General features: G+C 40.8%; 1 protein-coding gene across 2 annotated transcripts in view; it reads left to right on the plus strand.

Annotated features, from left to right (window-relative positions):
• Positions 1 to 6,513: 6,513 nt before the first annotated feature.
• Positions 6,514 to 12,838, plus strand: part of TEX2 (testis expressed 2) — a 28,174-nt gene continuing 21,849 nt past the window's right edge. Inside the window, exon 1 of one of the 2 annotated variants that reach the window (XM_009877616.1) lies at positions 6,514 to 8,157. In XM_009877616.1, coding sequence (XP_009875918.1) covers positions 6,532 to 8,157 — 1,626 coding nt within the window. In that variant the 5' untranslated portion in view covers positions 6,514 to 6,531. The remainder of the gene's footprint in view (positions 8,158 to 12,838) is intronic. The other variant, XM_009877615.1, reaches the window with a different exon arrangement.

Genomic DNA, 12,838 nt, shown 5'->3' on the forward strand with positions numbered 1-12,838 from the left:
GCAACACTAGCAAATTCTGGCTTAGTCTCTTTTAGAAGAGAACAAATGCAGCAGTTAAATTTATTGCTTGGGATTGCTAACTGATCAGTGGGGTTTTTTCACTCCCCTTTGGCTTATCGGGGTCCCTCTGAAGAGAGTGCTTCAGCTAGGTAGGGGAGCACTTTTCGAAAAGTGGGAAAAGCTGGCTTTAGACTCCAAAAAAAAAAAAGTTTGTCTTTCTCTGTGAGTACACTCAGATTTTAATGCATTTATTTCTAAATCCCTTGCTGCAGGAGTTTCAGATATAAGTCTGTAAACTTTTGTTTTTCTGGGGCACTTCTCACTCATGACTAAATTGATTTTTTTGGGGTAATTTTGATGCCAGCAACTAGTTACCTGGAAAAGTATTTTTATATGATATAGGATTTGGTTGTGATTTTGTTATTATTTTGTTTTGTACTGTCATGGGAGTTAATGTACTAGTAAAAGGTGTCTTTGAAGTATTTAACGTTGAGTGTTTTGGAAGGAGGATATGCTACTTGTTGCTTGCATCACGAATGATAAAGAAACGAGAATAAAGTAGTTCACAGGAGAACATATAAATGGAGAAAATATGATGTGCTAGAAATGTTACTTGTTCTCATGCCAACTGAAAGTAAATATTTTTTAATGAAATTACACCCTGGTGCAGTTTGAATCTACTGTGAAGAACAGAGGAATGTGTTATTAAAAGTGAGTAATCTGAAAAAAAAAAAAAGAATAGCTTATGACTTGACTATATGGTAAAAACAACTTTTTGCTATTAGAGCAGCTCTTTTTGCAGCACTTCATTGATGTATCCTTATATGAGTTATTCTGAGTTATTCTTACATTTAAAATCATTTGCATAAAACTATATATATTGTTTGAATGAGGCTGATGGAGAACTGATGGAAGCATTTTTGCTGCCGACAGCTTAGTTGTGGTAATCTGGCCGAGCTCTGGGAGCGGTGTGTGCTGTGGAAGGTCTGTGTGTTTATATTACAGTTCATAGTGGGTGGTATCATCTATTTTGGCCGTGATCCTGGTGTTGAATTCTGTTGAACGCATTGGAGATTCTGTGGTTCAATTCTTCTAATAGTACTCAATAGAAAATTCTTAATTTCCATGCTCAGATTTATAGAAGGTTTTATTGGGGTTTTGTTCCTTTTTTTTTTCTACCTGCCTTTGTATCTCTAATCCAGTTGCTTGAACCTGAAAGCTGAGGCAAACCTTCCTTTTTGCTCGTGTTGGAGAGTGAGCTTTAAAGTATTATCTTAAGGCTGGGTAACTAGATCCCTGACACAAAAGTTCCACGGGGCTATTGTGTGATGGTAATTACCAGCACTTGCTACCAAGTTCGTTTAAATGTAATGACTAGTGGATGTAGAAAGAGTTGTAGGTGTTAACCATGGAATACATTAACTCGTGGAGATGCTAGGGGAATTTAATTTGTTGTAATTAGCAATTTGAATGGGGATAGGAAAGGATGTTGAAATTTGTTGTTTGTATCCTTTTTTTCTTTTATAGTATAAATCTGCCGACGGAGATGAAATGCATGTGATCTCATCTCTGCTTCACTTGAGGTCGTTTTGGGCTAAAGAGGAATTGGCTTTCTGTACTACTTCCGTGGCAAAGTAGTGGTAATGGATTATTGAAGATGTAAACTACGATAATTTAAAACATTTTTTAAATAAAGACTGTAATCAATAAGGATCACTAATACTGTGCTTTGTTTTGAAGGAGCTGAAGCGAAGACTTCTAGCTCTTAACAGAAGGAATTTAGTCTGATGCTGAAAGCTCTGTTATTTTAAAAAAGTATAAAGAATAGCAACAGTCCTGTGCCTCTTGGTGTTGGAAGGAAGATGCTGGCTCAGTCCACAGTAAATCAAATGGAATCTGTAATTTCTGAAAGCAAATATGAATTTCGGATCACATTGACCAGTGCAGGTGTTTCCAAACGGGAGCGTCACGTCGTATTGTCAGAAACAAATTCACTACTTCTCCTTCCTACCAAATGGAGGATAGATTTAGCGTATGAATCGTATATTTATCTTTGATCTGGCAGCTGGAAATTACTATTGAGCAACCCGAAATAACAGAAACGAGCCTTGGTCTAAGTGATGGCAGTTTGCTGAAACCAGGAGATACCCATTGGAAGAGTGATGGCACAGAAGGATTATTGGAGAAAGCAGAGCTGTAACCAGTTAGAAACATTTTTCCCTTTGAACAGTGGTGGCAGTCTGCATGAAGGCAAATTGTGGCATTATCAGTAATCAAATTATTGGCTTCCTGAATAACATTTAGGGCTTGTTCTCCTGACACAGCTGACAGATACAGGGGAAGTATTGTGATGCTTTTTAATAACCTTGTAAGACTTCTTCTTTACTTGGCAGGAAAGGAATTTCTGTTTCGTGGAAGGTGCTTTTTTGGGGTGTGTGTTAAGTAGCAACAAGCAAGGAAAATACTCTGACAAGTTTTGAACCTTGTTGCAGATTTTTATCAAAGTGTTTTACTAATACAGCATACCCTTTCCCCCTTGTGTAGATGTTGCAATAAGTAGTAGCAATGTGATTGGGATAGTTGGCTGTTGGAACATGTGTGAATTTAGTTACCCAAGCTGTCCTCTTTCTGCAGCGGAATGATTATGAAAAACATCGAGTTGCTCCATACTTAATTAGTAAACGTGGCTAAATTGAACCTGTGGATGGGTGGATAAAATAAGTGTGGTGTATGCAACTTTGACCTCTTCTTTTTAGTTAGTTCCTCGTTTGCTTGTTCGTGTCTGGCGGAATCACTTTCTAAATCGTTAATGTGAAAATAATTACTTTGTTTTATCTGTAAAGTAGATGATGTAATTGTCTGAATCGGACATTTTGGTGCACTGTTTTCTGCCCTGGGAGGAGGGTTTCCTAGCTCTGGAGGTGGCTGTTTACCCTGTTGGGCAGAAGGACAGATTGCTTGGGTGCTTGGCTATTTCTACAGACATTCCCAATTAGTCACTCCTGGTGTAGGTAAGAGCACATGTTACTGTGGTGACGCTTCTAAGAGGTGTCATGACCTAACCTGGCACAGCGCTGCCCAGCACCTGGCCTCTCCCTGGGTGTCCCTGTTGGTCCGCAGCCGCACCTCGGCGTGCCGAGGCAGGTTGGCATCAGGGAAGAAATGCACCCGCAGCTCTGGCACTGCGCTGTCTTGCCATGCAGTGGGAAAGGGCTGGGCAAGAGATGTTCTGTACTCCTGGGCGGGAAGCGTTTGCTGCTCACCTGGCTTGTGTGTTCCTTCTTCTTGCAGAGCTTTAAAAGCAATGCCTGCAGGTGCGGATTAGAAACTGCTCTTATGTGGGTGATGGGGGTGCAGTGCCTTAACATACAAGTGGAAGTGACAGTAGTTGGTTGGCAGCTCTCTTGTTCCACCCTGCTGAATGCATCCAAATTTCAAGCCTTTGGGGGAAAGGAGTTATTTCCTGAGCAGCCTTCTTCCCTTCCAGTGAAAAGTTCATGTTCTGAAGCGTTTGAAGCCTCAGGATCTAAGATGATTATTCAGGCCTGCCTGCTGCAGAAGTAAAACTGAGACTTTACGTCTTCAGAATCAACAACAACAGCAATAAACTAGAGAGACAACCAGAGAAGGTGGGGATAGCATGGCTTTCAAAAGAAGAATCAAAGAAAACCTGTGTTCCTGCAAGTATTGATGTAATCTGCAAACAGTCAGTTTGAGAGTGTGCCCCTTCAAATGGGGAGGCTGGGAATGCCGGGTCTTCCGCTGGGAGAGGAGTTGAGGAGGGAGCAGCAAGTGATGAAAATGTAGCTGAAAATCAGTAAGAAGTGAATCTGTTAGAATGGTTTAAGGGGTGAAAACGTATGGTTAAAGGCCCTGATTACATATCTTCGTTATCAAAACCAAACACCTTGTGGAAGAGCTATTCTATTTGGAAAAAAACCAACCAAACAAACCAACAAATCCTTTGGAATACAAAAGAGAAATTGTGCTTGGGAGTTAATTGGAAACATGGGCCTGCCCAGAAAATCTCCCTTCTCCTGTGTTTGTTAGGGAGAAATTAGTCTTGGTAGGGTATCTGGTGTGCTGAGAGGGGTTACAGTTGTTTGAAGCTTGCAGTGATGTAGCGTGTGCTACTGTTGTAATCCCATTCTGTGTTAAGAATACCTGTGATGAAGTATCTGCCATTGACCGAAACGCATGTACTCTCTTCAGTAAGCAGCATTACAATATCCAGATCCCAGATACAATATATACAATATCTGATCCCAGATACAGCTTCGAGCAGCAGTGTTTGGGAAGAGTGTCACCTGCTTTGTAGCAAAACCAGGCTGTAAAAAGGGTTGATTTAGAAAGTTCCAGCAAGATTGAAGAAGGCTAAAAATGAACATTTGCCCAAATAGAAATGGTTATTCCTGGAAACCAGTGTTCTCAACTGAAATATCACTTGAGTCAGATGTTGAGGGCGTTGGGTACTACAGAGTTACTGTGTAAGTCATGGGCTGAGGATGCCAAAGGGCAAGCGGTTGCATTATGCCAATGTTGTGCTGTTGCCCTGTTGGTTGTACTAAAGAATGTGCTTTTCTAAGGTCTAATTTATGGTATAGTAACATGTTTAAGGGTGAGCAAATATTAGCTGATGAAAAAATGTACTTTCTTTCTGTGTTAAATAGTTAATCATAATGTGAAAAAAAACCCCTTGCTTGTTCACTAAGCAGTAAAATCTTTTTTTCTGTACATTTGGTGTGCGCAACTTCATCTGTTTCAGGTAATTAGCACTGCATTAGCACAATATGGCAACTCGTGTTTAAACACAAGGTAATTGACTGTACAGTGTAAACATAGTGGACTAAAGAGCTAACCAAATCTGTGAACTTCTAGCTGATGGAAAATAACACACCAGAAATGTTATTTGGGGGCAGCAAGAGGAGTTAATATTTTTTCTTCCATGTTCCTAGATTACTGATACATGGCTAGTGCTGAATGAGCAGAAGAGGAAGGTGCAGACATCTCAAGCTGATGTCAACAGCACTGTGTGCAAGTGCAGCTTATGTATGAGTTTTTTTGTAGTTTGTTGGGAAATTTGCAGTTTGAATTATGTGAAATGGAGCTGTGTCCATAGGAAGCATGATTTCTGCGTGCTGGTGGTTCTCAGGGTGCTAATCCAACAGGGAAATAAAAGACCAAGTTTCTTGCCACCTGTAACACTTGCCGAATTAGTTACACATATGACTGATAAATGCATAAGTAAACTTCTGAATAACTGAGATTTCTTACTATTGGGGTAAATAACTACTTGAGCCGCAGAAGTGGCAGGAGAGGTAACGATGTGCTGAGTTCTAAGTGGGCTGGAGGTACACCTCCGGCACGGACAGGCGGTTCTCCACCTAATACTGCAGCTGTGATTTGTCAGATGGATTTGGGGGAGGACAGAAGAAAACAGTTCCATGATAAAAACTGAAGCAAAACCTTGATCTTTAGGCAGAATTTTGTCTCTTAAGCAGTTTGTCTGAAAAATGTTGAAGTGTCAGGTGAAAGCATGACCAGGTTCTGAAAGCTGCTTTAGATTCTTTGAACCCGAACTGGCTCTCTGACATATGCAGCAGAACTGGGACTGAGAACTGTAATTCGGCATGAAGCAGGATGGAGTCCAGCTCTTTTCTGTACAACCTGATTTGGAAGGACACAAACACTAGAAGCAGCAAGGAATAAACTAGTAAACAATTTAGGAGCCATAAAATAGCAACTGTAGTGAGTGGGGAGTTGGGGGCAGATATTTGCTTCTGATCCAACGTGACTGGGTAAGCTGGGTAGCAAAGATCTGCTATTTTAAAATGTTGAATCCAGTACATTTTAGTGACTGGTTAAAAAATGTTTGCACAAACAGCTCCATTGGCAAGTACAAGGGGTTACAACCTTTAGTAAGCAGATGATGGCAAACAGGTGGCACTGGCTTGCTGGATAATCAAATGTGATATCACAACTCTTCGCTTAGTGCACATTTCTTCAGCACCACAGAATCATTCTTTCTGAACTGCTCTTTAAACATCAGCAAAGGCCTGCCATTAATTCAGCTTGACGGTTTGATTACAGCATTTTAACAGCTTCTGAAAAATAATTCAGTTACTGAAGTGGTAAACTTGCTGTCTTGACAATGAAGATAAAGAGCTGCCTCACAGCCAGAAAGGCAGAGCTAATCTTGTAATTCCTGATCTATCTTGGTGTATGGTCACCAGTGCCTGGGTTCAAGTGTGTGATATTTCCTCTCCATGTAAATGCATTCTCTGTCCACTTTCATGGGTCAATAAAACGCTTGAAATCATGTGCAGATATAATTGATATAAAGGCAGGTATGTAGTGAGATGAAGAGTGTCCAGAGCGTTTAAATTTTCAGCTGACAAACCTGTTGAGTATAACCTGTCTATTGCATTTGGCTTAACACTTGAAAATAAGAATGCTTGAAGGGGGGAAAAAATGGATTTAATGTAGTATTACATTTTCTTCACAGACTCTGAAACGTCTCTGGGACCTGCAATGACAAGTCAGAACAGTAGCCATGCAGAGAAAACTGGTGAAATGTCCTCAAAGCAGTCAACACCAAAAGTACAGGTCCAGCGATCTGTCTCTCGAGAAACCATCACTATTCATTTCTCTGCATTTGGGAAGGAGGAAGAAGAGGAGGAAGAGGAGTTTAAGGAATTTCTTGATGAGGAACTAGATGACCAAAGCATTGTAACAGCACTTGAAGCCAAGGAAGACCTCTGCTTTGAGCATACCGGCCATGATTTTTCTGGTCCAGCTACCTCGCTTAACGTGGCCAACTCTGCATCACTGCTGTCCTCATCCCCTGCAGTTCTGCCAACTGCAGAGACTGTGAAGCTGTTGGATTCTCCTTCCACATCCCAAGTATTCAGTGTGGTGCCACCAGTCCTGTCTCCATCACACTCATGTCATACAGTTAGCTCCTCAGGTGCACCACCACCTGTGGAACAGAAATCCAGCCTGTCGTCTTCACCATCCTCGTCCCCTTCCAGATCAGTTCTCTGCTCTAGTGGATCGTCCACAGTTTCTAGTTCAAAGCCTTTTAAGGGTTTAGTGAAGTCCCTTTCAACAGATGTGGAACCAAAAGAACCCACTCCACCGATGCGACATAGACAGTTAATGAAAACCTTGGTGAAATCTCTGTCTACAGACACTTCTAAACAAGAAGCTGAAGCTGTGTCTTACAGGCCACCCGACTCAAAACTGAACTTGCATCTGTTCAAACAGTTCACTCAACCTCGAGCTACAGGTGGTGATTCTAAAACTGCCCCCTCATCTCCATTAACGTCTCCCTCTGACTCTCGTTCCTTTTTTAAAGTACCTGAAATGGAGGCTAAAATTGAAGATACGAAAAGACGCCTTTCTGAAGTAATCTATGAGCCTTTTCAGCTGCTCAGTAAAATAATGGGTGATGAAAGTAGTAGCCACAGGCCCAAAGCCTTATCTTCAAGTGCTTCAGAACTCTCAAACCTTTCCAGTTTGAATGGCCATTTGGAAAGCAATAACAACTACAGCATTAAGGAAGAAGAATGCGATTCTGAAGGGGACTTATGTGGAAGTGACTCTAACCTGAATAAGAACGATCAGTCAAAAGTGGCTGAGGAACACGCAAAAGAGGCAGAGACCAAAAGCTCTCAGTCTGCAAGCACAAAGGATGTGAGTTCAAAAACTTCACTTGTACTTGAAAAATGTTCGTTGTCTGCTCTGGCAAGCAGAGAGGATGAGGAGTTTTGTGAACTGTATTCTGAAGACTTTTCCTTGCTAGAGGACGAAAGCAAAACTGATAAGCCTTCTGAAACTTTGCTCGATTCAGAGGTGACTGAGGAAAATGGTACTATGCTCAGTAGTGAAGATGAAAATAATCCGTATGTGCAACAGCCTAAAATACCAGTGAAAACTTTATACTTCTTAACCCTCTTAGTCTATGCTTACTTTATTATCCCTCTCCCTGGATACTTGAGTGGACTTTTATTTGGAATGGCCCTTGGATTTATGATAGCTGTCTGTGTGATTTGGCTTCTTACTCCACGTACTAATGAATATATCAAATTGCATAACAGTATGAAAAAGCGATGGAATACAGGAGCTCTAGACATCAAAGAACCAGAGATACTGAAGGTGAGGCCATGGCATTTTGCGTGTGTGTCTGTGTGCAATATTTTGGGTAGAAGTAGTAATCTAGAGTTATTCTGAAGGTGTGAATGAGCTGAATTATGCCCGCTTGTAAATACAGCATTGTTTTAGGATCAGGCACTTTGGCAGGGGCACAAATGGTTTGGTGTATCCAAGAACATGTAAGACTTCAGTGTCCTGAAGGATTAGTAGAAAAACGGAATTGCTTCAGAAGTAAAAGGGCAAATGTTTTTGCTGATGGATTTGAAATGATCCACGTGACCTACCAAGAGCAAGTAACAGCACAAGATGCTGTGTAATATGGATTACAGTTCAGTAAAACATGCCTGAGAGCTGGGTTTTAAATCAAGCTCTTAGAAAATTTATCCTCCCTCCTCTTTGCCCTTCCCCACGTCCACTTCTTGTTCAGATACTGCAGAGCAAGTAGTCTCAGAGTTCAGCATGTAAAGTAATGCTGGTGCTCGAAGCTGTGTCTTGTGAGATGTATTTTGTTTCTGTGCTATTTTGCTGTCTAGGTAACAATTTGTCTGTTTTGTTAGTTCAATTTAAGCAGATTTGAAAGCTTTGTGATCAGGAAAAGCATAGATAATGGGAAAGCATATGGATTCTCTTCAAACATTAACTGATGAAAATGGGAGGAGGAATGAGTGATGAAAGGGACATACTCATGGGTTATCATGTCTCTGGTTCTGCGTGCTGCTATCTTGAACGTCGTGCTGTGTAATATGGATTACAGTTCAGTAAAACATGCCTGAGAGCTGGGTTTTAAATCAAGCTCTTAGAAAATTTATCCTCCCTCCTCTTTGCCCTTCCCCACGTCCACTTCTTGTTCAGATACTGCAAGTAGTTGTTGCTTCATACGTCTGGCACGTTGCTGCCTGTCCGGTTGTGATCCATACAATGCTCAGTTATTTCAGTGCCTTTGTGCCTCTTCCTTGTCCGTGTCCTACCTCTCCTAGTTTCTATCTTCCATGAGTTTAAAATAGTATTTTTCTTACTGCAGAATTCTGAACGATAAAGCTACTAGTAGTTGTTGTGCAACAGAAGCGTTTTGGAATGCTGGTGGTACAGCCACTATCACTTGTCAGAGTGTTTGTGAATGCTTTCTTGTATTTGTGTAAATATTAAGTGTCCTGAGCTTTCTGAAGGTGCATCTCCAGTTGCACAAACAACACAAAGGTTGCATGAGTTTAAATCCATGTGGTATTGGATATATGCTGTAGAATCTATAGGGTATTAACAGCTAGTCTCATGCGTCTTTAGGTGACTGAAAAGTTAGAGAAATGGGATATAAAAGCCAACTTCTGTTGAATAGAGGCAGCAATTGCATGCCTGGCCCTGGTACTGCCTTTGTGCTCCCTGTTTTTCTTGAGTGTTATGAGTTGTGGCCTTTATGTGCTGTTGTGAATGCAGACTGAACCCTCCCATCTGCTTTACTTGCTGCTGACATGTGCAAATCTTCACAAATGTTAACATCTGTCCTTATTAATTGGGTGCTGAGACCCTGCATATAAATTCGTGTTGATACTTGGAAGTTGATGAAGATCCTGGTGCTCATTGTTGGCTGCTGTTCAGATGGCTCTCTGAGGTCTTAGCTGTTATGCAGCAACCTTTAAACTGTATTTTAATGCTTTTATCCAGGAGATACTTTTTATGAGAGTGGCTGTAGGCAAGTAATTAACTTTACAGAGAAGTCTGTATGAATATAGATTGTTTTATATGACCTGATGAGTATTTCTTGCACTCACTAACATTATCCTTAGTATTTAAAACCGTATTAAAGGGCTTTTTAACACTTCAGAAGTTTGAAAACCAGCTTATTGCTCGTACTATAGTGGAGCATAACGTAATGTGATGGAGCAGGTTGCAAGTTGTTATTCCCCCCTCATATAACTATTTTCTATTTGCCTCTGTCAAAATGAACAGTTTAGATCCTCTAAATACTGAGATAAAAATTTGATCAGTAACAAAACTCGTGTGAATATAGTCAAATCAAACTTTCTGCTTTTGCATAAAGGTATTCTCTTTAGGGCTTGTCAGTCTTGTATTCTGGCCTGAACTGTTTTCATGCCATTATGATTATGATAAAGGCTATGAGGAAGATCCCTTTATGAGGCTCTAGGAAGTTGAGATTCTGCCAAAATACATGTGTTCAAGTTACGTGTGCATTCTTCCCCATGTGAATATTGTCTGAGAAGTTCACATTTCCCTGTTTTCAAGAACTAGTGGAAAATTCCCCCAGCAATTGCTGAAATTCCGGAATATTGTCTTCCCTAAAATTGTTCCTTTGCAGTGTGAATGAATAAAACACCGCTGTGCTCGTTAGTGGGTGCTTCTGTACATTTCTGTCCTTTCTCCACTTGAATGTCTTTGGTATTGGAGGGAGAACACCCACCCCTCACCAACCAGAAAATGCGCACAGACACCCTGGACCTTCAGTGTGTTTTCTTATCTTCTTTTTCCCTTAGTCTTCGGTTCTCTAGCTTCCTTTTCCTTTTTTAATCCTCTGCCTATGGTTTTTTTTTTTCTGCTTTAATGCATTAGCCTTTCCTAACTTCCTTATTGGCCTTCTCAAGTGTGCATTCCCTTGTGTTGTGCTGGCTGATATAAAAGGTTTTAAGTAACAGCTAAAATGGAAACGATGAATTTACCCTTTCCATTAGAAAGAACTTTTATGAGAAGATACTATTGGCAGTGCCTGCTGGAGAAGTGAAGCTTTTTGAGTCACAGCTGTAGAGAAAGAGGAGGCTTTTTACCAGCGTGCTGTTCCTGAATATCATCCAAGGGATTTAATGTTTCATAGTGGCCTCTGGCAGACAAATGTGTTTTCCAGTTAAGGTGACGGTCACTTCTGCCCGCCTTAGACCTTTTTTGTATCTTTAGATTCCCCGTCAATGAAAGCTCGAAAAACTGTGTTACATTTTTCCTCATTTATCAAGCAAAATACTGAAATGTACTGTAAAATAGTGGTAATGAAAAGGATACTAATGTAATTAGGGTGATTTGAATGATAAACAATCTTTAAAGAGTTTCGGTACTGGAGCATTTGGTTACATCATTTAATGATAATATATATTCATCAATCTAATAATATCACTAAGAAACTCTGGGAGTAGTTTTAATCCAGATTGGATTTGTATTGTGGGGTTGACTTGCTGGTTCTTTTATTTATGTATTTGAAAATGTCATAGAAGTAATATTTTAATTTTTTTTACTTGCAGACCTGGTCTGTGTCCCCAGCCATCTGGGTCCTTTGTAAGGATCTTCTGCAGTTCCTCCCTTTCCTCTTCCAGGTTAGGGTATAACATGCCTCAGTAAGAACTCTGCCGTTCTTACTCGCTTGAGTTATTCAAACTGCAGTTCAGCAGAGTAAAAAATTTGCAGCCCAGGGTGACAGAAGAGGAAAAATAAATCAGGTTGGGCCTTTTAAAAGCCATTTTATGCAAGTGCTTGTGTTGCCCAAAGCCATGTGTTCCCTAAGGGCCGGTTTGGCTGGTAGCGCTGCTAGGAGGGGACCGCTGCTCTCCCAAAGCCAGTTCAGGCTCTGCTCCCTGACAAACAGGCCAGGTCCCGCTACCACGCGTGTGGGATTTTGAACAGTAACTGTGACATTTGCTATAAAATATTGCTGCCCAGTACTCTACCCAGATACCTTTTCAGGTTGGTTACCCATTGGGTGGTGAGGCACTTGGTCCTAATTTCAGCCGTGAATTCAGAGCAACTGCTGACCTTTACAAATGGAGAGCACAGGATCAGTGTAAATGGCAAGCAGCTGCAGAGTAGCGTATGACTATGGTCATTGTCCTCCCTGAATTACTAAATTTCTTATTTTAACAACTTCGCCGGTACAAAAAAGACCCATCATACAGTCACTCCTCTCCTGCACAAGGAAATCCATTGTTTTTTTCGGTAGTTTGGGAAAATTCATCTGTTGCTGCCATGTAATAGTGACAACTTCTCTGTTTAGATGCATAGCAAAACAGTTTCTGTAGGCTGTGAATCTTTCGTTCCAGTTTGTTTTTGCAAGGAGAGGGGCGGAGGTATTTCTGATAAAATTGTTTGTAAAATGCAGGAATTTTGGAATGAATGTTGGAGTTTCTTGGATAACGGTTTCAGAAATGGTTTTTATGCTAGGTGAAACAGTTAACAGAATGAAAACTGCTGAAATGAGAAGACAGATGGTGTTTCCCCCCTTTTTAATGCTTAAATATATGGGGAAAAAATTCCTGCAGGCAGCACACATTTTCGGTTTCGTTATTCCAGTGAAGAATTGTCTTTCGGTGATGTATTAACATTTCACTCTCAGCCATGCAATCAATGTTTCTCTGTGTGACAAAAGGGAAGAAGGTGGCAATCTCCTCTGCTGTTGAGTTGTGTAGGGTAAGGAAATCAAATGTGAGTGTTGCGTAACAGCTGCGTAGCTGTTGAGAAGGTGTAGAACAAAGTTTGTGCATCTGATGCGTGTCCCAAGGTGTTCATGTCATTTGAACTTTCCGTTCTTGAAGCTATGTTAATGGATTTTTACTTGTTGCTATGGCACATGGCAGTCAAGAGAACAATGTGTAAATCCCTCCTTGTTTTCATCGCTGCATGTCCTCTGCTCAACTCCAGCTGGTTCCATCTCAAGCAAGATGTTGGAGAAACTTGAAGGATACTCTGATCTTTG

The sequence above is a fragment of the Apaloderma vittatum genome, unplaced genomic scaffold (assembly GCF_000703405.1).
Source record: "Apaloderma vittatum isolate BGI_N311 unplaced genomic scaffold, ASM70340v1 scaffold11041, whole genome shotgun sequence".
NCBI classification, from domain to species: domain Eukaryota; kingdom Metazoa; phylum Chordata; class Aves; order Trogoniformes; family Trogonidae; genus Apaloderma; species Apaloderma vittatum.